The sequence below is a fragment of the Cervus elaphus genome, chromosome 13 (assembly GCF_910594005.1).
Source record: "Cervus elaphus chromosome 13, mCerEla1.1, whole genome shotgun sequence".
Classification (NCBI taxonomy): domain Eukaryota; kingdom Metazoa; phylum Chordata; class Mammalia; order Artiodactyla; family Cervidae; genus Cervus; species Cervus elaphus.
This window is the reverse complement of record NC_057827.1, coordinates 26,402,237-26,426,680: the sequence shown is the minus strand read 5'-3', so window position 1 is coordinate 26,426,680 and position 24,444 is coordinate 26,402,237. Positions and strand designations below refer to the sequence as shown.

The 24,444-nt window shown below is 52.2% G+C and overlaps 1 protein-coding gene across 1 annotated transcript in view; it reads left to right on the top strand.

Moving 5' to 3' along the window:
* Positions 1–15,765, top strand: part of AP3B2 (adaptor related protein complex 3 subunit beta 2) — a 35,536-nt gene extending 19,771 nt beyond the window's left edge. Inside the window, exons 14-26 of the mRNA XM_043922488.1 lie at positions 408–584; positions 7,026–7,212; positions 8,504–8,622; positions 9,239–9,347; positions 9,719–9,842; positions 10,205–10,388; positions 10,533–10,593; positions 10,919–11,025; positions 11,221–11,449; positions 11,884–11,968; positions 12,175–12,272; positions 15,115–15,253; positions 15,356–15,765. Of these exons, the coding sequence (XP_043778423.1) occupies positions 408–584; positions 7,026–7,212; positions 8,504–8,622; positions 9,239–9,347; positions 9,719–9,842; positions 10,205–10,388; positions 10,533–10,593; positions 10,919–11,025; positions 11,221–11,449; positions 11,884–11,968; positions 12,175–12,272; positions 15,115–15,253; positions 15,356–15,506 (1,770 nt within the window). The 3' untranslated portion in view covers positions 15,507–15,765. The remainder of the gene's footprint in view (positions 1–407; positions 585–7,025; positions 7,213–8,503; positions 8,623–9,238; positions 9,348–9,718; positions 9,843–10,204; positions 10,389–10,532; positions 10,594–10,918; positions 11,026–11,220; positions 11,450–11,883; positions 11,969–12,174; positions 12,273–15,114; positions 15,254–15,355) is intronic.
* Positions 15,766–24,444: the final 8,679 nt, after the last annotated feature.

The window sequence follows — 24,444 nt, the reverse complement described above, 5'->3', positions numbered from 1 at the left end:
GTCCACAATCATGTTTTCTCTAAAGCTCTGGCTCAGGGTGGCTGGTTGATATGCGAGTGTTTTTGTGTTGCGCTGCCAAGTTGAAACATTCAGACAAGGCATTCCTGAAGCTTCAGGAAGGATAACATGGCCAGAAATCATCAAGGGTACAGTGGATCCAGAAAGCCAGTCTTTTATACCAAACTGTGACTGAACTTCCAAGGCTCTGTGCATGCTCTCAAAACCCTGGAGAAGAGGGGAGATGCTGCCTGAGAAATGCCCACCTAGTATTTTCTCTCCCACCACCTCCCACTCCCATTTCTAGAGAAGCGAGCACAGATGGGAGGAGTGCTGGCTCCCTGGCAGGCCACATGCCCACCCGCACTCCCACACCCTCCGCAGTCCTGACTCCGCTCCCACCCACACAGGTGCCCATGGCCCGAGCCAGCATCCTGTGGCTCATCGGCGAGTACTGTGAGCACGTCCCCAGGATCGCGCCTGACGTCCTGAGAAAGATGGCCAAATCCTTCACTGCCGAGGAGGACATTGTCAAGCTGCAGGTCATCAACCTGGCAGCCAAGCTCTACCTGACCAACTCAAAGCAGGTACTGGTTGAGAGATGCCCCTCAAAGCCCTTTGGGCCCCGGAAATGGCCCAGGTAGTGCTCTGTGGGTCCTCACCAGGTAGCATGAACTTGAGTACCTCTTTTTGTCAGTTTTTTCATTGTGTATTTTCATTAATGTTTATTGGAGTATAGTTGATATGCAGTTCGTGTTCGTTTCTTCTGTACAGCACAGTGATTCAGTTATACATACATCAGCACCTCTTTCTGGAGAGTTCAGGACAGGTGGCTGGTCTGCCCATGTAACCCAATGTTCTCCAGAGTCCACGACTACTCTGGAGGCCCAAGGGCCTAGTAGAGATGGTGGCCATGTTGAAGAGACTCCTCTGTGGGGCTGTGACTTCCAGTCTGCCAGTGGGAGTGTCCCTACTTGCTGCCTTCGGGATGCTGGGGCCAGAGGGAGGGACCTGCAGTGACAGGCCTTGGTGGGAGACCACATGTCCCAGGAGATGTGGTCTGTCCTCCTCCCAAAGCTTGGTGATGCTTCACCAGTCTATGCCAGCAATAAGGGGGCACAAGCCTGGGTGGTATTGGTGCTCATTGTCATTCCCATGGTGAAATATTATGAGAGGTACTGTAGCCAAGAACACGGCTCAGCTAAGCTGGAATATCAGGATATTAACAGCCACTTGAGTGTCCAGCATCCTCTGAGATGGTCCCAGGAGACGTTGCTATGAGTCAAGTGTAATGTGCCAGAGCACTTCAAGGTGCTAGGACACCAGGCGCCATGACAGTTCCCACGCTCACTGCTCTGCTCAGTCAGGCAAGGCAGGGGTTGGCAAACCACCGCCCGTAGTCCAAACCTGGCCTGCTGCCTGTTGTTGTAAATAAACTTTTACTGGGCTACAGCCATGTTCATTCATTTGTTTATCGTCTATGGATATTGTAGCTGCAACAGAGTCCATATGGCCTGCAAAGCCTAAAATAGGTCCTCGGCCTTTTGTAGAAACGATTTGGCAACCCTCAGAGCAAACAAAGCATGTGGGCCATCCCCTGGAGGCGGTGACATCTCTGCCGGCCTGAAGGTGGCCTCTTTGCCATCCCATGGAGTCTTTGGATGGTGCTGTTTGTGCATCTTCTGTGACCCACGGTGGACAGGGTGGGCCCCAGGGCCTCCAGCTGGGGGCAGGGCTGTCACATGTGGGGCCTCTTGGCAGGAGCTGGGATGGACAGTGGTCATGTGGAATCTGTGAGGGGCTGGGTCTGTGGGTGTCAGTATTGTGGGAGAAGCAGATTGGAGACAAGTTAGAGGGAAAGGCACCACAGGAAAGCCTTGGAACAAATATCTGTGTGCCTCCTTTATGCAAACGGGAGAAAAGAGCAGGTGGGAGGAAGGTCTGAAGAGATGAAGCAGGCTAGGTGGGTGGCTGCTGGGTAGAGAGGGCGTCTGAAAGGCTCAATACCACACCAGAACCCTGAGCCCCAGCATAGTGATGTCAGCATGTTTGCGTAAGTCTGGGTGTGCCCACGTGGCTCTTCCCTAAGTTGTCCCTGTAAGCTTCTTGTGCATTTATTCATGACCATAATTAACATACATTTCCCGAGTGCCTACTATGCCTGGCACTGAGCTATGTCCTTGGGTGATGACAGCGAGCGAGACATGTTTACTAGCCTTCAGGTGCCCACAGCCAAGTAGAGGAAACAGCACAAAATGCAGAGCAGTAAGGGCTGCAGTCAGGCTTCCCTGGTGGCTCAGATGGTAAAGAACCTGCTTGGCAATGCCAGAGACACAAGTTTGATCCCTGGGTCAGGAAGAAGCCCTAGAGAAGGAAATGGCAACCTACTCCAGTATTCTTCCCCGGGAAATCCCATAGACAGAGGAGCCTGGCGGGCTACAGTCCATGGGGTCACAAAGAGTCGGACATGACTTAGTGACTAAACAACAACAACAAAGGGTACAGTCAGAGTTGGCACAGAGAGCCATGGGTACAGATGGCTTAACCCCTCTCCTAGGCAGGACACAGGGGTCCCGGTCCCCATCAGGGCACCCTGAGTAGGCTGTTCAGGCAGATGGAACCTCCACACACCTTTCTCCTAAGGCTAGTCCTTCAAGGCACAGGCCCCTTAGAATGGTTCTTTGACTCAGTAAAGAGAGCTTTCCTCCTTCCTACCCTCCCTGTCTTTGTCTTTTCTTCCTTCTCAGCCTGTGCTGAGAGTGGTGGTGAACAGGAGTTCTCTGTACACCAGGAGGGAGGTATTTGCATGTGCCCATGGCCACCCTTGCAAAAGAGCAAGGATGCTCCCCCAATCCCAGTACAAGGGTGACTTGCTCAACCTGCCACAAGGCCACAATGATCCCAGCTACTGCCCCCTCCCCCACATGCTGACCCCTACTGCATGCCAGGCCCTAGCCCAGGCCGAGTCGAGGAGATGATGGATGAGCTCTGCCCTTCTGTGGCTGAGCAGATAACCAGAGGGTCTAACAGAAGACGCACTGGCAGAGGTCTTGGAGTGGCAGGAATAGTGAAGGTGACCATTACAGCCACTTCGGGCAACTGCCTGCTTGAATGCTCTTGGTAGGTAGGTTTGCTTTTGTTTGCTTAGATACCTGGGAGGGGAGTCTGCTTAGGTCATGGTGGGAGCTAAAATCTGGCTTCTAGAGTGAGTGGAAGAGTCTAAGTTCTGCATTTTTTTTTGAGTTAATAACTTCTTTGATATCATAAAAATAATGCATGTTCATCATAAAACATTTGGAAAACCCAGAGAAATATTATATGTTAAATATTTAAATTAGCTATAGGTCTACCACTTAGAAAAGACCAGCATTGGTTTTATATTTTCTTAGTTGTTTTTTTTTTAATTTGGTTTCTACATACAATCATCCAGAAATTGTACATTTGTGCCTTGTTCAATACATTAATCTTTTCATTTCTATTTTCTCATGCCTTATATTTAGAAAGTTGTTTCCTTGTTCACATATCAATTAAAATTTTCATGCATAATTTCCTCCATTTTTTTTTCTATTTTTAATCCACTGTATTGGTTTTCTAGTGCTGTGTAATAAATTACCACAAACTTAGTAGGTCAAAACAACATGTTTACTTTCTGTTTCCATGGGTCAAGAATCCAGGTATGGCCTAGTTGGGTCTTGTATGTGTATGTGTGTGCGTGTGCGTGTGCACACCATCAGTCGTGTCCGACTCTTTTTGCAACCCCATGAACTGTAGCCTGCCAGGCTCCTCCGTCCGTGGGATTCTCCAGGCAAGAATACTGGAGTGGGTTTCCATTTCCTCCTCCAGGGGATCTTCTCAACCCAGGGTTTGAACCCACATCTCTTAGATCTCCTGCATTGATAGGTGGGTTCTTTATCACTAGCACCACCTGGGTTGGGTCTTATGCAAGGCTATAGTTATAGCTGAGATACTGGTCAAGTTGGGATTCTCTGGAGGCTGTGTTGGGCAAGCATTCATATCCAACTTCACATGCCTGACAGTAGGACTGAGGCCTTGGCTTCTCGCTGGTTGTCAGCTGGAGACCATCCTCAGCTCCCTGCCACATGGTCTCCGAACATAGCTGTTTGCTTCTTCAGAGTCACAAGGAATAAAAGTGTTTAGAGCCAGTCTGCTAGCAAAACTGGAGTTGAACGTAAGGAAACAGTCATGGGGTTATATGGTCACTTCTGCCATATTCTGTTGGTCAGAATTACATTTTAGGTCACGCCTACCCTCAGGAGGGGAGCAAGACTGGGCTTTAGGAGGTGGGATTATGGGAGAGGACCTGGGCATCTGTCCTCTGCATCCATCTAGAGCTTATTTTGGTGTAGCATGTTAGGTGTGAATGTATTTTAATTCCTTCTTTTTTTTTTTTCTGAAGAGCTAGTTTCCCTAGCATGATTTAACAGGTGTTTGCAAGGTAGCGGGTATGTTGGCATAGGTTCTTTTAAAAAAGTAATTCTGCTTGTTTATTTATGGCTGTGTTGGATCTTTGTTGCTGTGAGGACCTTGCGCCAGTTGTGATGAGTGCTCTAGTTGAGGTGCGCAGTCTTCTCCTTGCTGTGACTTTTCTTGTTGTGGAGCACAGGCTCTAGGCACACGGGCTTTGGTAGCTGCGGCTCCCAGGCTCTAGAGCACAGGTTCAGTAGTTGTGGCGCGTGAGCTTAGTTGCTCTGTGGCATGTAGGATCTTCCCAGACCAGGGATCGAACCCAAGTCTCCTGCATTGGCAGGTGGATTCTTTACCACTGAGCCACTGGGGAAGTCCTGGCAAAGGTTCTTGAAAAGGCATCGATGCTCACCACTTAAAATTCTTCCTGGCAGCCAGAGCCCTTGGGTCCAACTGGGAGCTTTGTTCAGTTCTTGGTGCACTGGAGCTTGTCTCATAGGCCTTCTTAAACAGCCTAGAATTCTTGTGCATACTGGCTAGGCAAGGCAGGTGTCCTGGGGCTGCAGACTGGATGCGATAACCCCTGGGGAATGGGTCCTTAGTAAGGAGCGGGGTAATGAACTGTAGGCAAATCCTGCAATGTTGAGGTGGAGGGACTAGCCCCTTCTTAGGTTGGTTGTTGATGGGCAGTTAAGGCTGTGGACAGATGGATAAAAACCTTGAACTCTTCTTCTCAGAATTAGGCAAGGACTTGAGGGTAGGGAGAGAGGGTCTATGATCGGCCAGCTGGGAAATCCATAGAGTTGGATCAGGAGCTTCTTGATAACAGTCAGTGTGGATAAGGACTTCTGATAGCCTTGGCACACGGGGTGGTGTCTGGCCAAGGAGAGGCAGGTCTACAATGAAGTCCATTTTGATGGGGGCCTCCTAGGGAAGTGTGGGGTTTGGAGTACTTACCTCTGATGGGAACAGTATTGTAGGTGGTGCTGTGCTGGAAGGGACTGAGCTCAACATGAGGCTGCGAAAGCCCCCGTTGTAGGAGTGGAGTCACAGAAGCTCTCTAGAGTTTTGTCACAGCAGCTACTCTGATTCTGGGCCAGCGTCTTGCTGATGGCCCTGCCAGATTACCTGGCTCAGCCATGTCCAAGGCTGGATGTAACACTGTGTAACCAGAATGTCAGGAAGACCAGAGTCAGTTCGCTGGTCCTGTCCCTCAGAATATCCCCAGATACTCTGGTCGTGGTGACACGGGATATATGTACTTGGTGGATTTTGATTGTCTTTGCCACAGGGATGGAGACCTGGATGAGGTCAGCCACAGAGGGTAGGCAGTGGGAGGGACAGGTAAATAGAGTGCCGGCTTGGGTGAGTTCAGGCCTGGGTGCAGCACTGACTGGCTCCGTACCCAGGAAATGTCACTTAGTGCTTCTGATTTTCCTCTGGAAATGGGGGCAGTAGCGCCACCTCTCCGAAGGGCTGTGGAGATTCCATGACGCAGGGACAGGCCCCACTAGCATAGTACTGGGCACTAGAAGGCACTCCATAAGTGGTGGCTCCCACTCTCATTTTGTGAAGATAGCTGACACTAGGTCAGGAGCAGGGCAGAAGTTGAGACTTGGTCCTGGGCTCGGGCTCCCTTGACTGCAGACTGTGAGCCCCGTGTTTACTTCAGCAGACCCTGAAGTGGCTGCAGTTTTCTCCAATCTCATTGGAACCTTCCAGCAGGGGATTATGACCTCTGAAACCCCTGGGCTGCCCAGATTCTACCCTGTGGGTCCATGGGGTATGAGGACAGCCCCGGCCAAGGGGATTCCTGTGTGTCCCCCTTTCTCTTTTTGTCGTCTGGTTTCCCCTGGGTGATGGAGTCTAGGAACGGTGAGGTCTAGAAACCTGTTCTAGACCTCAGGGTGGAGACACTGGCTTAGCCTGGACTAGTGAGTTAGGAGTGGGCCGAAGGCAGTGGGGACCACAAACCTGAGGATGAATGGCTTCCCCAGGGCTAAGAGGGAGGGTTCCAAAAGGGCAGCCTCTTATGCTGGCCAAGGCAGTTGTCAATGTCAGGGTCGGGGGTCAGGGCCAGGGAGGTGAGGGAAAATGTAGGTCTGACACAACAGCGGAAAGTGAAAGTGTTAGTCTTCAGTCATGTCTAACCCTTTGCGATCCCATGGACTATAGCCCACCAGGCTCCTCTGTCCATGGAATTCTCCAGGCAAGAATACTAGGGTGGGTTGCCATTTCCTTCTCCAGGAGATCTTCCTGACCCGGGGATCAAACCCAGTTCTGCTTTGCAGGCAGATTCTTTACCATATGAGCCACCAGGAATGCTCTGACACAGTGACACAGTGGTGGGGTTGGAGGGAAAGTTGGGTGGAGGCAGCAGTGCTTGGAGCTGTTGGCTTAAAGAATCTGGTTCTGGGACTTTCCTGGCAGTCCAGTGGTTAAGACTCAGCGTTTCCACTACTGGGGGCACAGGTTTGATCCATGGTTAGGGAATTAAGATCCTGCGTGTTACAGGACATGGCCAAAAAAAAAAAAAATCTGGTTGGAGACTTCGTGTGTCCCCACCCTCTGTGATGGCTGCTGACTCACCTCTCGTGTCCCAGACCAAGCTGCTGACCCAGTACGTGCTGAGCCTGGCCAAGTATGACCAGAACTACGATATTCGCGACCGAGCACGCTTCACTCGGCAGCTCATTGTCCCTTCAGAGCAGGGCGGGGCCCTCAGCCGCCATGCCAAGAAGCTCTTCCTGGCACCCAAACCAGCCCCAGTCTTGGAGTCGTCCTTCAAAGGTGGGAGCTGAAATCAAGAGGTGCCTTCATGGGGGAAGGGGAGAATTGGCCAGCACCCCAGTCCTGGCTCTTCCTCCTGAGGTCTCAGTCTCAGCCAGGCACCAGCCTTTGGTGGGCAGGACTCCTGTGCCCCTGGCTGGACCCTTTGCTCGTCCTGCGGCGCCCTGGGCTTGCTCCTTCACCCACTCACCACCACCACTAGCATCATCTCACCTGGTCTCTGCCCTCCCAGGCAGGATGGGCCCCTGGCTCCTCAGCTCTCAGACTCTCCTTTTCCTTCCACCTCCCTGAGCAGGCATATCTATCAAGATTTTACATACCAAGGCCCCAGGAAGGCAGGAAGTAGAACTGCATACAAAGGGGGGTGTATGTTGGTAACGGTCCTGAGAAAGCAGTTTCCAGCACTGGCTGGGCTGTCCCTGAAGGTCAGCCCAGATCCCAGCTCCTCAGCCCTACCTCATCTCTCAGGCAGGTCTCCCGAGAGAAGGGCTCCGACAACGAGGGGTGGGGGGGCCCAGCTGGCCCTCTGGACCCAGGAATCTCCTCTGGAAGGAGCTTCCTTCACAAAGCTTGGTTCTCCTATGTAGCTTCTTGTCCTGCTTAGTCTCCGCCCTGGATCCCTGGAGTAAGGAGATTCAGAGCGGTGGGGCAGATGGGAAACCCCCCAGGGAGGAAGTGGGCAGTGTTTTTCTCCTCCCCAACACCATCCCCACCACAGGTCTCGGTGCTGCCCTCCTCTGGCTCTGACCCCGTCCCACTCCCATTCAGATGGCTCAGCTCTCCCCATGGAGGCCAGAGCCTGACGAGACACAGCTCTTTGCCCTTGGTCCCAGCCTGGCCAGTCTCTTAGAGCTGATACCCTTGTCCCAAGTGGGCCTCCCTCCTGAGCCTGGCCCTGCAGCCACATAGCCCTCACCCCACCCGCACTGTGCCCTGGGAGAAGCCACACCCACATTTCTGCTCCCCCCGCCCCCATCTCAGCAGGCAGACCCGGCAGACAGGCCTGCAGCAGCTCTGGGCCCACAGTGCCCCCCATCTCCTCTGAGGTCCCAGTTGCCCCCACCCCTCCCCCACCCCTCAGCCCTGCTCTTGTCAGTCATACAACCTTCTTTCCAGCCTGTGGAGCTGCAGATTCGGTCAGGGCTGAAGAGCCCTTAGGGGACACGTCCACCCCCTCTTCGGGCTATCTAGGATGTTCCCACCAGAATTGTCACCCCGCCCCACCCAGGAAACCACCCCCAGGGCATTTCCTCACTGCCACTCCTGGCCTGACCTCTCACCCTGTCCTCAGACCGGGACCACTTCCAGCTGGGCTCCCTGTCCCACCTGCTCAATGCCAAGGCCACGGGCTACCAGGAGCTGCCAGACTGGCCAGAGGAAGCCCCGGACCCATCTGTGCGCAACGTGGAGGTCAGCAGGAGTGGGGTGGGCCAGGGTGTGCTGAGAGAGGTGGACAGCAGGGAGCCCTGGGGGTGTGCCCGGCCCTCCTGACACCCTCCCCACATGCAGGAAGAAGACCTCTCCCTTATTGAGACCCACGTGGGCCTGTTGGGCACATACACCGAGGTCCCCCGCCCCGTGTGCTGTGTGCCCTGCCCTGCGTGCAGTGCTCTCCCCCAGCCTCCAGTGCCCCCCTCCCCCTGTGTGCTGCATCCCGTGCCTGCTCCGAACCCTGATCCTTCCTTGTTGGCAGCCAGGCTCTGTGAGCACCACCCCTACCCTCCAGGGATAGTGCTCCTGCCCACCCCCCATTATTCCCTCTCGGGGCCAGGGCCAGGTGGGGCCCCCAAAAGAGCTGGGGTGAAGGATAAGAGGGGCTTTCCTGGTGCCTCAGATGGTAAAGAGTCTGCCTGCAATGCAGGAGACCTGGATCCTGGGTCAGGAAGGTCCCCTGAAGAAGGAAATTGCAGTCCACTCCAGTATCCTTGTCTGGAGAATCCCATGGACAGAGGAGCCTGGCAGGCTACAGTCCATGGGGTCTCAAATAGACCCGACTGAAGCGACTAACAACTTTCCTCATATCCAGGTACCTGAATGGACCAAGTGCTCCAACAGGGAGAAGAGGAAGGAGAAGGAGAAACCCTTCTACTCAGACTCGGAGGGAGAGTCGGGCCCCACAGAGTCTGCAGACAGCGGTGAGGAGATGGTCAGGGCTGGGGCCTGTGTGTGCATCTTGTGGCTACCTGTCTGGTGCAAGCGTGTGCTCTTGTGTTACATGGTCATGGGTCCAAGGGAGCATGCACCAGTATGTGTGTTTATGCACCGGAGGGACTGACTGCATGTCCCAGACACGTGTGTGCTTGCGTAGGTCTCCATCCACACGGGTCCATCTGCGTCCCAGCTGGTCTGCTTGGCGTCTGGCTGGGAGCAGTTCAGGGTGTGGGCGGCGGGGGGGAGGGGGAAGAGGTGAGTTTGCTGCATCAGTGCAGAGTCTGAAGCTGAGCTCCCAGGGCTCCCCAGGAGGCCTGCTCGGAAAAGAGGGAAGACTGAGACTGTCCCTCCACAGACCCTGAGTCCGAGAGTGAATCGGAGAGTAAGAGCAGCAGTGAAAGTGGCTCCGGGGAGTCCAGCAGCGAGTCTGACAACGAAGACCAGGATGAGGATGAGGAGAAAGGGAGGAGCAGTGAGAGGTGAGATGACTGGGGGGTTTCAGGGTCTCCCTTGGGAAAGAAGGGCCAACACTCAGCCTTAGTCAGTCTCCTAAGAGCCCCCAAGCCTCCTCCTGAGCTGCTGGGGCCTGCAGTCCCCGAGGTCTGCTCACCTGAGGGCCACAGGAGGTCTCTGCACCAGGGCCACAGCCTGGAGAAGCAGTCGGGGATGGGGCCTGCTGGCACAGGCTGGTCTGAACCTCTCACTGCAGCCCAGGTGTGGTGTGCTGTGGTCCAGGCTCCCCACCCTCACCCCCAGTTTTCAAGGTTTTCCCTGCTCTTCTGTGAGGCATGAAGGGGCCATCCAGGCTGGACCCAAGCCCTGTTTGCCCCCTCTTCTCCAGTGAACAGAGTGAGGAGGAAGGTAAGAAGAAGAAAATGAAGAAGAAGAAGAAGGTGCCAGAAGGGCAAGAAGGCGGTTCGTCCTCGGATGAGGGCAGCGATTCCAGCAACAGCTCCTCAGAGTCTGAGATGACGTCAGAGACTGAGGAGGAGCAGGTGGAACCTGCCTCCTGGAGGAAAAAAACAGTGAGAACCTTGGGGCAGAGAGGGGGTTGGCTCATGGACCAGCCACCCCAACCCACCCTCTGGGCCAGGCCCAGGCGTCTGCTCACAACCCAGAACGGGTCAGGGTACTCCCTTCCGCACTCACACCCCATTTTTCTCTTCCAGCCTCCCAGTAGCAAAAGTGCCCCTGCAACCAAGGAGGTCTCCCTGCTTGACCTAGAGGACTGTGAGTTTGGGTAGAAGTCAGGGGGGAAAGAGGCCTGGGGAGGATGATGTAGGAAGGTCCGTGGCGCTCTGGACTAGGTTCCCTGGGGCTTCAGGGTAATGGGAGCAGACAGAATACATCTTTGAGCCTGAGGGGGCAGCAGGGCAACCTCCTCAGGTGCAGGGTTGAAGTCAAGGATGGGCATCGCTCTGGAGGCACCAGCTGCCACGTCTCGCTGTCCATGGTGCTGAACTGTCTGCTCCCTGAGCCCTAGGCTCCATGGCCGTATCCAAGCCAATTCCACTTTGCCTCTCCTTTATCATCACGTTCCTTGTATGCCCCACAGTCACCCCGCCCAGCATCCAGCCTGTGTCCCCGCCCACAGTCGTGTCCACCAGCCTGGCTGCTGACCTGGAGGGCCTGACACTCACAGACTCCCCCCTGGTACCCTCGGTGAGTGGGCTGGGCAGAAATACATCTCTGTGGTGTATCCTATGGTGTGGGTTTGTGTGAAGAGGGTGCAATGGAGTGGGTAGCTCTGAGTCCCCGTTTTTGTGAGCACAGGCAGGGACGAGGCTGGGGCTGGCCCTTTTCTGGTGAGTCATTTCCATCCTTCCCACCACTCCCCCCACCCCAAATCCCCACCAGCTGCTGAGTCCTGTGTCAGGAGCTGGAAGACAGGAGCTGCTGCACCGCGTGGCTGGCGAGGGGCTGGCTGTGGACTACACCTTCAGCCGCCAGCCTTTCTCCGGGGACCCCCACATGGTGTCTGTGCACATCCACTTCTCCAACAGCTCAGACACCCCCATCAAGGGCCTGCACGTGGGCACCCCCAAACTGCCTCCCGGCATCAGCATCCAGGAGTTCCCTGAAATCGGTGCGGAAGGGCCCTGCGCGGAGTGGTGGAGGAAGCTCTGGGGGACAGGGGGAGGGGGGTCCACGGGTCTGCCTGTGGCTGCTGACAGTCCACTCTGTGCCCAGCCAGGGGCTAGGCTCTAGGGGTACAGAGATGGCATCTGCCATAATCCACGCCCCAGTGGACAAGACAAACTAGAAAACGAGCAAGTCCATATCAGGATAGGAGGAGCTTGAGGTTTGACTGATTCAGCAGTGACTTCCGTGGGGTGAGGGCAGGTGGGGGTGGGTGTCTAGATTTCAGGAAGAAACCAGGAAGAGTCTCCAGCAGCCCAGAAAGCCAGGTTCCATAGAAGGCAGTCAGCCGTGGCAGTGGAGGGGAGAAGAGTCTGGGTTCCAGACCCATCAGGTGATGGGGTCTCCGTCTCCCCCTGCTCCTGCCTCCCATCACTGCAGAGTCCCTGGCACCTGGAGAGTCTGCCACTGTTGTCATGGGCATTAATTTCTGTGACTCAACCCAGGCAGCCAACTTCCAGCTATGGTATGTGTCCCGCTTGTAGAGGAGTGGGAGGGCAGCTGGGGAGAGGAGGGGTCAAAATAAACTGGGACTGGAGGTGGTGTTAGGTGGGGAGGCATCATGATCTGGAAGGCATCTCAGGACCTCAGGCCTTACCTCCAGACACAGTGCGAGGTGAGGGGAGAGAAGCCAGCCTGACTCCCTCTCTCTGTCTCCTCCTGCCTTCCCAGCACCCAAACCCGACAGTTCTATGTCTCCATTCAGCCACCCGTTGGGGAGCTGATGGCCCCTGTGTTCCTGAGTGAGAATGAGTTCAAGAAGGAACAGGGTGAGTGCTCCCTGGGGGTGGGTGGGATGGGCGCTCAGGACCCTCCACTGGGGCTTATTCAGCTCCACTGTACAGGCATGCTGCGGGAGCCTCAGCTGCTGCACACAGAGGGAGGCCTCGCCCCTTGTGACTCCAGCAGAGGCTTCCCAGACCCTCGGACACTTCAGTGAGACTTTGGAGAGAGTTGAGATGCAGCCAGGCAGAAGATTCTAGGCCAGGATTCCAGCTGGGGGAAGCATTATGAGTAGGCGTTAGTGAAAATTTACAGGAAGCAAGCAGGGGTGCAGTTTGCCTTGGAGCCTAGGGATCCTTAGCACTGGGGAGTAAGGAGAACAAAGATGAAAATATGTTCTGTCTAGTTTCTGGAAGCCTTGAATGCTGTGCTAAAATATTTCCGTCCTAAAATTTCAGAGCTGAAAGGGGTCACAGAGGTTATTTGGTACCAACTCCATTAATAGAGGGTTGAGGAGTGCAGATTTCATTTTTCTAGCAGTAGAGGAATTATTGAAGTTTTTTTGAGCAAAGAAGGGGCCAAGTTCAGTCTTGGGTTTCAGAAAGTGAAATCTGGCAACATTTACAGTTAGGACTGGAATTGAGAGAATGGCAGCAGGAAAAAGAGGCAGAACAGTATAAGTGGAAGGAATCATGGGGCTTCGTGAGTCCTGGATTTAAGTTCTGAACCTGCCACCTGCTTGGTGTGTCACCTTGGACTAAATTCTGTGACTAGTTATAAGGCTATTGATGTAGATTTGATGAGAGATGGTGAGGACCAGGATTAGAGCCACAGCAAAAAGAATGAAAGGCTGAGGTAGGGGAGAGGGACTCCATGGGCATTTGCCGAATGAAAGAGGAGACAGAGACATGGAAGCTGTCTCTAGAATATCTGGCTTAGAGAGCGGGAAGAATGGCAGTGCTGTTCACCTAGACCAGGGTTTGGCCAGCTTTTTCTGTAATGGGCCATAAAGTAAATGTTTTATTTATGTTAAACATTTTAATATTTATTTATTTGGCTGTGCTGGGTCTTAGTTGTAACATGCAGGATTTTTAGTTGCGGCATGTGAACTCTTGATTGTGGCATGTGGGATCTGGTTCCCCAACCAGGGGTTGAACATGGGCACCCTGCATTAGGAGTGTGAAGTCTTAGCCACTGGACCACCAGGGAAGTCCCAGCAAACATTTTAGGCTTTCTGGGTCATGTGGTCTCTGCTGCAATTTGCCTTGGTAACCCAGGAACAGTCATAGATGATACATACATGAATGAGTGTGGCTGTATTCCAATAAAACTATCTATGGACACAGACTTGAATTTCACATACTTTACATGTGTCATGAAATAGCTAGTCTTGATTTTTTCCCCCAACACTTAAAAAATATTAAAAAAAAACAAAAACTACATTGTGGACTGTGCAGGTGGTATGTTGTATTTGGCCTTCAGGCTATAATTTGCCAAACCCCTAATCTAGAAGAAAGAAGGATGAATCAGGCAAGGGAGAGGGGAAGATCTTGGATAGTTTTGGATGAGCTGCTTTTTGAAATATACGTGGGAAATTCAGGAGGAGGTGTTTCATACACAACTGAAAAATGTGGGTCTGTGCCCAGGAAACACTTCTAGGCTGGAGTCAGGAGCATAGAGGTGATAACTGAAGCTGTGACTATAAGTGAGATCACCCTGAGGGAGAGATGAATGGGGAGATAAGGAGGCCACAGACCTTTCTTGAGGAAAACTTGCATCCTTCAGGAGAAAAAGGAAGGGAGGGGAAAGAGAAGGAACAGAGTGTAGGTAGGAGGAGGGATGAGGAGGTAGAAATGTGTCTTGGATAGCCTGCAGGCCAAGATGACCAAAGACCCTCAGGTCCAGCAGATAGGAAACTGCTGCCAACATCAAAGAGAGCAGGTTATTGCCAAAGGGGAGACCGAGGCCAACTGCAGTCGGTTTAGAGAGAGCGGGGCTTGAGGAAGTAAATCTTCTTTGGAGGACCTTGGAGGTCAACAGGGAAGGGGCAACAGTATTGGCATCATGCATGTCTGGCTTCTAGGGAGGACTTAAGAATGGGGAGACTTGATAAGGAGAAACTAAAAGTACAGGACAAGAAAATGTCATTAGTTAGGAATGGAGGGGATGAAAGAAACAGGAAGGGTGTGTCTGTTCTCCAAAGGAGAACAATGGAGGGAGCAGCAAAGGGAGGAGAGAGGCTGGGGAGAAGGTGGGCAGGAGGACAGATGGAGGAGCTCATGTGCTGGGGAGAGCATAGGAGTGCAGAGGAGATGTCAGCCCTGAAGAGTGAGGGTTTCTGGGGATGCTGTGAAGGCCTGGGGATGTCACGAGCCTGGGCCATGTTTGGAGCTGTTGTCCTGTGTGAAATCAGGGGTCCACCCATGAGGGCTGCTTGTGACCCCTGGACTCTGGCCTGTCTGGTGAGGACCCATAGCAGCTACCAGTGACCTCTCTGCGAGAAGTCAGCCTCCAGGAGCTGGGGGAGAGTTAAACTTGGGTTGGAGGGCCAACCAGGAAAGACCAAAAGATGTGGGGGCCAGGCGGAAGAAACCTCTGAGAACTGACTGGCCTCCAAAACCACCGGCCACTCCCAAGGGGCTGGTAGCCCAGATGTCTGACAGTGGGGAAGCACCAAGTCAGTCTCTGGTTGGCAGTATGGACAGACCCTGGGGTGGGGCGGGGAGAAGCTGACAAAATCTCCGTGGGGAAGGACACGGCCCGAGAGGGAAGTAGCCCCTCCCCAAGACTGGTGAGGGAGACCTGCGTAGACCCTGGTGAGAAGGCCCAGTGGGCAGACCCAGGGGCACCCACCATGGCCTTCACCCTCACCACGACCTCTGCCCACAGCAAAGCTGACAGGCATGAACGAGATCACAGAGAAGCTCACACTGCCAGACACCTGTCGGAGTGACCACGTTGTGGTGCAGAAAGTGACGGCCACAGCCAACCTGGGTCGTGTCCCTTGCGGGACATCTGACGAATACAGGTACTGACTGCCAGCAAGGGTGACGAGATGGGCTCTTGGGCCTAGTTGGAAGGAGGGGCCCCGGGCCCCAGTGTTGAGCCCATTCCTCCACCCCTACCCCAGGTTTGCAGGGAGGACGCTGACCAGTGGGAGCCTGGTCCTGCTGACGCTGGATGCCCGGCCCACTGGAGCTGCCCAGCTGACAGTCAACAGCGAGAAGATGGTGATTGGCACCATGCTGGTGAAGGATGTGGTACAGGCCCTGACCCAGTGATACCAAGGGCTGTGACCTGTGTCACCCCTTCTTGTCCCTCCCTCGTGACATGTAGGCTATTAGCCTCTCTCTCTTGCTCTCTCCTCATCCCATATAGCATCCAGGGGGGTCCTCTCTCTCTCTCTGGTCATTACCAGGCTCCCTTCTGGTCCCCCCGCAAAGGGTTCCTTAGTGATCTGTGCAGAGGGATTCCATTCAGCCCTCCCAGCTTGGTGTGGCTATTTATGTGGCAAAAGCTCAATAAAATATCTTCTCCCTAGAGGCTGGCTCACCTTCCCTTTCTTCTGGGTTCTACCTAAGGGGGTGGACTGGGGGACAAGCTCACAAGATTGACTGTTTGACCCTTGTGAATGACTGCTACTGGCCTTCTAGGTTGGAGCCCCAAGATGACTGTCTTCAAGTCTCCACGTGTCTCTATGGAAGAGACACCTGATCAGGATGGGGATGCCAAGCTTGAGGAACTCCTTGGTCCTCTGCAAGCCTTGGCAAAGATTCCTCTTCAATGTCTGGCCGTCCCTTTTGGTTCCCCTCATGGGCCCTGGAGAAGGAGAACTCATAACATGGGGAATTCCCAAACATAGGTGCAAGGTTCAAAGTATGGCAACTGCATCTTGATTGGCCTAGAGCCCCCACTTTGCTGGGGAGATGACCCAAGGGGACATCTTGGAGAGGGAAAAACAGGAGGGGTAGAAGAGTGCTTCATCAGATGACCTGGGTGTCTTGTTAACATACAGATTCAGATCTGTGGGTCTGGAGTGGGGCCTGAGAGTCTGCAATCCTAATGAGATCCCAGCAACTATGGCTGCTGCTCCACACACACACTAGAGGAATAAGGTGTAGAGCCCCCACCCTGGGACAAGCCTTCTGGGGGGGTGGCCGTGGGGGTCAGGGCCCTTTCCTCGTGCGGAAAGCAGGCAGTGGTTCCTAAATGGATAAAAGGGGTTCCATAAGCATGTGTTCTACCAAAAACAAATAGAAAGCTTGTAATCAAATAAGTTTAGGAATCACAGATTGAAACACAGTAAGGTAATTTCCCACAGGCCTTCTCAGAGCCTTTACTATGCTAATGTGCGTTGTGACCCCCATTTGCTCTTGACCTCGGGATGCATTTGTCCTAGGACCCTTTGATGGACTGTGTTACAGGAGAAACACTCCGGTGACAGTTGGAGATGTAGGACCTCAGCCCTGATCCTCCATAACCAAGACTTCAGTCCTTTGACCGCCCCACCCCCCAGCCCTGTCAGGGAAGAGGCACTGAGCAGGTCTGTTTAGGTACAGACAGGGTGGAGCCGGTGTGGCCCTCTTCTCAGGGAAGGAGAACAAAGGCGGTGTCAGGGGACAGCCCTGCCCCCACCTCCGGAGACTTGCTGGGCTCTGTGGCACCAGAGGGCAGCTGGGGCTGCTACCTGTGTGAGAGCCTTGGGGCCCCAGAGTCCCCCTGAGATCACTGTTTTTGTCACTGCAGGTTCTGAGAGGGGACTGATCCACCATTCAGGGGTCACGCAAATGGTGGAGTGGTTCCTGCTGTGTCTCTAAATCAGCATTGCCCGCAACAGGAGAAAGAACATGGGGGTGACTTTAAGAAATCAGAACAAGGACGGTCCAAGAATTCCTTACCAACCTGGACTTTGCAGCGCAGGCCCCCCAGTGGGTTCTGTAGGAACAAGAAGCACAGAAGGCATGTCCTCTGCCATCCCGCACGGAGCCCACAGCCCAGGTTCCTAGAACCTTGTGGAAAGGGAACCTGGGTCTCCAGCCCCTAAGTGAGAGCCCAGAGCCCAGGAATCTTAGTCACAGCCCTGTGCTGTTTCCTCTGGAGCAAGTCCCAGGCTATGGGGTTAGCAGCAGCAACCCTTCTTGAGAAGATGGTTCTCGTGCGTGAGACAGTCTCAGGGGAGAGGCAGGAGAGCTGGGCGTGAGCAGAGAGAGTCTGGGTCTGTAGCTGGTGAGGAGGAGGAGCCCAGCTGGGAAGGCTGGCACTGAGCAAGCGTGCAGAAGAAGCAGTCTTCTACCCTTCAAGAAAAGCAAAAGGGCCCCATTCTGTTCTAGGGGATGGTCTGCAGGGAGAAAATGTCAGTCAGACAGGAAGGGTGTTGGGCTGCCCCACCCTCAGCCCAACCTGTGTCTTCTAAAACCCCTAGGTCAATGGCCGAACCTCCCATGGCCCTGCCACGTGGGCATCCCTGAGTGAGGGATGAGCCTCCCTGGTGGACACAAATCAGACACATAGGACCTGGAAGGGGCTCTCTTCTCCCCAGAACATTCTTATTTATCCCTGTCACATCCTGTATCATGTCACTGATTCAAGTCTTTGCCACTGTGGCCACAGGCTTCCTGGATCTCATGTACCCTGTGACAGCGCTGAGGGGCAGCCAGAGAGCTGGGCCCAGGACTAGGGGGTTCACATGGGGCCCGGGATGACAGAGAAGCCTAGGAAGGGCTCTGTTGGAACTCAGGGAGGACTGGGGTGGGGGCAGAAATGGACACAAGCCCAGGGATTGGCACTGAGGCAGAAGGTGCCCCCGGTGAGGGTCGGGTAGAGCATTACTGAGGACCAGAAGGTCTGAGTGTGGTCTGAGCCAGACCACAGGCCTTGACAGGACAATGAACTCCATGAGGGGTTGAGAATGGGAACCCACTCCAGGATGGCTTCAAAGCAGTGCCCTGGCAAATGGGTACAAGCAATGGGTGCGGTTTCTGGCCAGGCAGCTGTAGCTGGCTAGCCACAACGTCTGGGGGACAGATCCATCTAGGGATCCTAAGGCAGTGTCTGCAGCAAGGGTCCCAGAGTGGAGGGTGGGGGGAGGGTGCTAGCTGTGCCCAGGTCTGCACTTACCCCGCCCCAGCCCTTAGGCTAATTCAGCACCTTTTCCTGGGCATCTTGAGAGTCACCTCTTTGGCAGAGTCTTCAGATCAAAAGGGAGGGGATGTTGGGTCTGTAACTCACTGTGCCAGGATTTCCCCTGGCTTTACTGGGCAAAGGAGACTTCTGACCCACCCCCGCTCCAAGGCCTGGCTCCTGGATAGCCAGGATCCTCACTACTAGTTTCTTTTTTAAAATACTTATTTGGCTGTGTCAGGTCCTAGTTGTGAGACATGGGATTTTCTGTTGCCACACACAGGCTCACTAGATGCCACTTGGCTTCTCTGGTTGTGGCACATGCAGGGGTTTAGTTACTCCATGGCATGTGGAGTGCTGGTTCCCCGACCAGGGATCAAACCCATGTCCCCTGCATTGCAAGGCAGATTCTTTACCACTGGACCACCAGGGAAGTCCCCGCCTCCCCAGCCACATTCAGGTCCCTCTCCGTCACTCCCACTTCTACTGTGGCTACACATGAAGCGGGATGGGGGCGGGGAAAGGCCCACCTCAGGTCCTTCCTTCCTCGTCAAGCATCTGAGCAGCCAACAAGGGCTTGGCACTGTGGTGGCAAAGAGGTTGTGGGCTGATAACCACCCAGGACTGTGGTGTGAACCATGGAGGGACGGCTCAGCCCAGTAGGTCCTGTCTCATGACACCAGCTTGCAACTGGCTGCAGAGCCTGGTGGACTGGGAGAGTCCCAGCTCAGGGGTGGGCCAGGAGAGCTGCTGGGGGAGGGTGTGCATGGACCAGCATCTTCAAGGAGATGAGCTGGTCTTCCTTCTTCGATGGCCCGATCAGTGTTGTTTCCCAGGGTCAAGAGAAGGATGGTGAGCCAGTGCCTGGAAGGGTGGGGCTCAGGACAGGGGTTAGAAATGTGCACCTTCCTAGATCTTCTACCTGATCGTGCTGGGTTGAACCTGTTTTCTTCTACCCCGTTGTCTCCCCTCTCCCCCATCCCACTAACCTGTCTACTAAGAAAGAGCACTTGGAGCCTGCATTATTAATCCTGACCACTGGGAACCCCACCCTGATGGCCCCATGACTACTGAGGATGCTTGGGGGTCTCTGGGCCTCGGCACAGTGTGGAGGAAGGTGAGCGATGTTGGGGGTTACTTACCTGAGTGGCACCTTCACCCTGAATGTCACTTCTTATCTGCTGCCAAGGACTCCCTAACTTTAGTCCCTTTTCAGATCTGCCCATGAGTCCACCTGAGTGGTACTTCCCAGTGGTACCTGGAGAATAAAGGTTGCTAACAGCTCAGTAAAATGCTTCTGTCTGGGATCTTCCCAGACATGTGTCCCTGTCTTTGGGACTATTTAAAAAAAAACACACACACACTTTATTCGTAGACTGAGTAATCTGTGTAATTAGCATTCAGATCAAGAAACAGATAGCAGCGTTGATATTTCAGTCAGAGATCAATCACAGAGCTCTGAAACAGTTCTACCCCAGTCTGCAAGTGGCAGTGGGATCCCAGAAGGCCAGCATAGACTTGTGTCCGGTAGTGCCAACATGATGCCATATGCCGCTCTCTGGGGTCCCTGTGGCAGGGGACGAGGTGTGTGGAAATAAATGGAGGTTGTCTTGTTTTGGCTGAGGGAGAATGTGAGAAAACAGTTCGGAGGAAGAAGGAACTCTTGGGCAAGGTGACCTTGATGGAGGTCTTGATGTGCCAGGACCCCAGTATTTGCACCTGCAGAGGGAAGGCAGGGAGAAGGTAAGGCATAGTCCTTTTCACTTGGACCAAGGCCAGACGGAGACCCTGCGCTCCAGGAAACCCGTCAACTTCAGTCTCCTCAGCTATAAAATGAAGGGGAGGGCCCCTCAGGTTCCCCTGTCTCTCCTTTCATTGAGACCCTAGGCATCCCCTCACCCTTTTACAAGCATCTCAGGACAACCAGCGCTCTCCTTCCACTGTGACCAAGAAGTGAGCCAACCTCTGGTGATCTCTGCTTCCTGGCATTTGCCTCCTGGAGTCATCCCCTCCTGCATCTCATCACTGTTGGTGTGTGTAAACAACAGAATACTGTAGAAGCTGTAGAGTCTGTTATTTTGGAAATGAGCTTATGATACTCCCCTCACCTCCATCTTAGCAGTCCCCTGGAGCAGTCCCTGTAAGGAGGAACTGAGAGAGTCTGGGGTGGGTGGAGTTGGGAGGCAGATCTGGCTCCAGGCAAAGCTTCAAATGACTGCAGTTCTGGCTGAGAGCTTGACTGCAACCTCAGGAGACAGCCTGAGCCAGAAACACCCAGCTAAGTCGGTCCTGGATTCTTGACTCTCAGAAATTGTGTGAGAATGAGTATTTGTTGTTCTAACCAGCCTCACTTCCGGGTAACTTAACAGCGTACATGAATACAATCCAGCCCTCGACCCAGGTCTTAGGATTTTGGAAATGTCCTCAGAGCGAGCCTGGGCTCCCAGCTCTGGCCTTTGGAGCAAATTTCTCCCACGTTCAGTGTCAGTGGTGTGCTGGAGCTGGCTTGGGAGCCTCTGCTGGTATCACACTGGCAGTTTGAAATCAGCCACTATCCAGGTGGGGATAGTTGTAAAGAACCCACTTGCCAATGCAGGAGACATGAGACACAGGTTCGATCCCTGGGTTGGGAAGATCCTCTAGAGAAGGGTATGACAACCCACTGCAGTATTCTGGCCTAGAGAATCCTTTGGACAGAGGAGCCGGGCAGGCTACAGTTCATGGTGGTTGCAAAGAGTCGGACATGACTGAAGCGACTTAGCATGCATGCATGGTCTTTATGCCACAGAAATTGGTGAATACTGCAAGTCACTCCCCTCCCTGTGGCCAACTGTCAACACTTACCAGCACACCTCTGCCCTGAACTGTCCCCATCCCTGTATCTCCTTAAACAATTATATTTCAAGTTTAAAGAGTAAAATAACCACCTGTGTCTGCTTACCCAGTTTAAGAACTAAAGCACTCATCAATTCAGCAGATACCCACTGGATTCCTGTCTCACAAGCGCTTCCCTCCCCACCTGGAGTAAATCACTGTTCTGAATGTTATGTTTATCAAGGCCATGCATTTTCGGGTACTTTTACTACATATAAATGTATTCCTAAACAATATATTGTACTTTGTGACTGTAATGTACTGCCTGTTTAGAAATTTTATATAAATGGCATCATAGAGTATGTATTCTTCGACATTCTGCTTTTTTTCATTCAATGTTGTGTATGAGTCATCCATGTTGATATGATTAGCTTTATTTCATTTACTCTTACTTATATACAGTATTTCATTGTGTATGTATGTGCATGCTCAGTTGTTGAGTGGCGTCTGATTCCTCGGTCCATGGAATTTTCCAAGCAAGAGTACTGGAGTGGGTTGCCATTTTGTATGACTACACCACAATTTATCAATCCATTCTCCTGTCAATAGGTATGTAAGGTATTTATTTTTGCAATTTTGAATAATACCTTTCAGAATTTTTAACCCCAACTGCTGCCTCTTTAACATGTGGGCAAGTTTCTCTAACACGTTACCCGAGGAGTGGGATTCCTGGTGGTAGCACATACACACCTGCAACTTAACATTGCCAAATTGCTTTCCAGGGTAGCTGTACTTCACATCAAGAATATTCATGGTATCATCATTCATAATAGTACAATTCACATTGCCAATCACCAGGAGAATGGAGAAACAAATATGGTATATCAATACAATGGAATACCACTTAGCAATAAAAGGGACTTAACTACTGCTACCTGCATCAACATCGATGAATCTTGTTGAATAAAAGAAGTTAAAAGTTTAGATGAAGTCCTAAAACAGGCAGAATGAATCTGTGAGAAAAGTGACTGGAAGATTAGTTACCTCAAGGAGAAGGGGATGAAGTGGAAAGGGGCATGATGGAACCCTATGGGGTTCTAGAAGGAGTCCATGTCTTGGTGTGGGTAGTGGTTACCTGGGTGTATACGTAGGAAAAAAGCATCAAACTGGATACCAGACTGTGTACTCTGTGCACTCTATATGTGGGTTAGCCCTCGATTTGAAAAATGTAGGGAAAAAAAAAAAAGGAAAATGTAGAAAATAAAACCCATAACCAAAGTGGCTGAACCAGTTTACACCCTGACTGGCAGTGAGTTTGCCACTGGAAGAGTGAGCCTTTTCATTGCGTCTGTCTGGGGAGTGTGGAATGGTGTCCTTCTGTGTTCATTTGCATTTCCTTGGTTGTGGGTGAGTGCAGGCATCTTGAGATAGGTTTGTTGGACATTTGTGCTTCCACTCCTGTCAATGGCCCATTCCCATCTTTTGTCTATTTTTCTATTTGCCTCACTGTAGAAGTTCCTACATATTTTGGAAACTAGTCCTTTGTAGATCATGTATTGCGAATACCTTTCTCCAGTGTATGACTTTTCAAGTTTTAAACTTGATAACCCAAAGGTTTTAATTTCAATGTGGTCAACGTTATCAATTTTCCTTTATACGCTATGCTTGTTCCACATTCACAAATTTTGTCTGTACTCCAGTGTAATAAAAATATTTTCCTAATATTGTTTTCTAAAAAAATTTCCTGGCAACCGAACAACAAAAAATTTCCAAGTAATGCTGTATACATTTGCATTTTTATCCCACTTAAAATTTCCATTTGTGTATGATGAAAGGTGGGACTGATCTAGTTTCTTTTATTCCACTTAAAAGGGCATGAAAAAAAGCTCAAAAAAACGTGGTTTCTTTTGCACAGAGCTTGGCAAAAGCTGAGTAGACACTATATGCTTACTTTACCTTGTGGTCTTGAATTCCTAAAGGAATCTCCCTTCTGATCTTTTCCAGCCAGGAAAGTTATTTTCTCCCTGCAGTCTCTTTTCTTCTCTTAGCTCTCTGCCTGCCGTGGAGGCACCGAACACCTGAGCATATAAAGGAATACAGGTTCCCTCCTGGTGCATGCATTTAAAACTTAGTCCAGCCAACTACAGTTACACTCAAAACCTGTGTTATAAATCTGGGGCTTGACTGCAGAGATGGTGCCAGGCATAGCTGGGCTCAAAGGCTATTTGTTGACTAGGAGAATGGATAATGCTGCCTGTTTGTTCCTGCTTCAGTGACCAGCTGCGGGGACTTGACCAAGTCATGTAATACCTCCACCTCGGCCTCTTTCCGCACCCTGCCCTGTGTACTGTAGGCATCTAGTCAGGGGTACTGTTCTTCCTGTATAACCTGCAAGCGTGGCCAAGTCAGGGCAGGGAGCCAGGACTCACCAGATGCATGAGGGTATGTGCACTCACCCACCCCTTCCTTCATTGCCTACACTGAACTCTGGGGTCAGTCAGAAGGTTGTACACATGTAAGGGTGCTGGACATTTTGTTCTTATCTGGTTAAAGCTTTAGGCTCTGAAGCCAGAAGACCACCTGGGTTTGAGTGCTCACTTTTCTACTTCGAACTAGGAGTCCTTGAGCTAGTTACTTCTCTGAGCTTCAGTTTCCTTGTCTGCAAATGGGTTAAATGGGTTAATGCAGGTGAAACACTTGGGACTGTGCCAAGCACAGGTCAAGTACTCAGTGAAGGTCAACTATATTCTCATTATTACTGCAACAGAAAATTTTAAGAAGAGGGATTTTATGCAGCAGAAATTTCTGTTACAAGACCCCTGAAAGATGCCTTCCTTTTCTTACAGCTGGGAGTTTTAAAATAGGAAGGAGCTCCCAGGTACTGTTGCCTTGGGCACTATTCCAGTTTCCGGTCCTTCTCTTGCTCAGCTTTGGGTCAGGGAAGAATAAAGCATGGGCTGCATGAGGCCCCTGGACAGGCTGGGCTTGATTCTTTGAATTAATGACCAAATTTAAAATTAGGAAGATTGCACATAAAAAAAACCCCCCAAAAACACAAAAACTGCTTTTCCAGCTGTTTTGAAAGATCTGGCTGGGCTGCGACGTCATTCCTGCACAGCATCCATCAGCTAATCCTCTTTAGATGTAACTGGGGCCTTCCTGGTGCTGCTATTCACCCTCCGTTGGCTCCTGTGCGGTAGGTATCTGGGTGTGGCACTCCCTGAGAGGACAAGCAAGATACATCACCTCGGTTGAGTTGTCCTACGCTGTTTGTGGGCCAGGGTG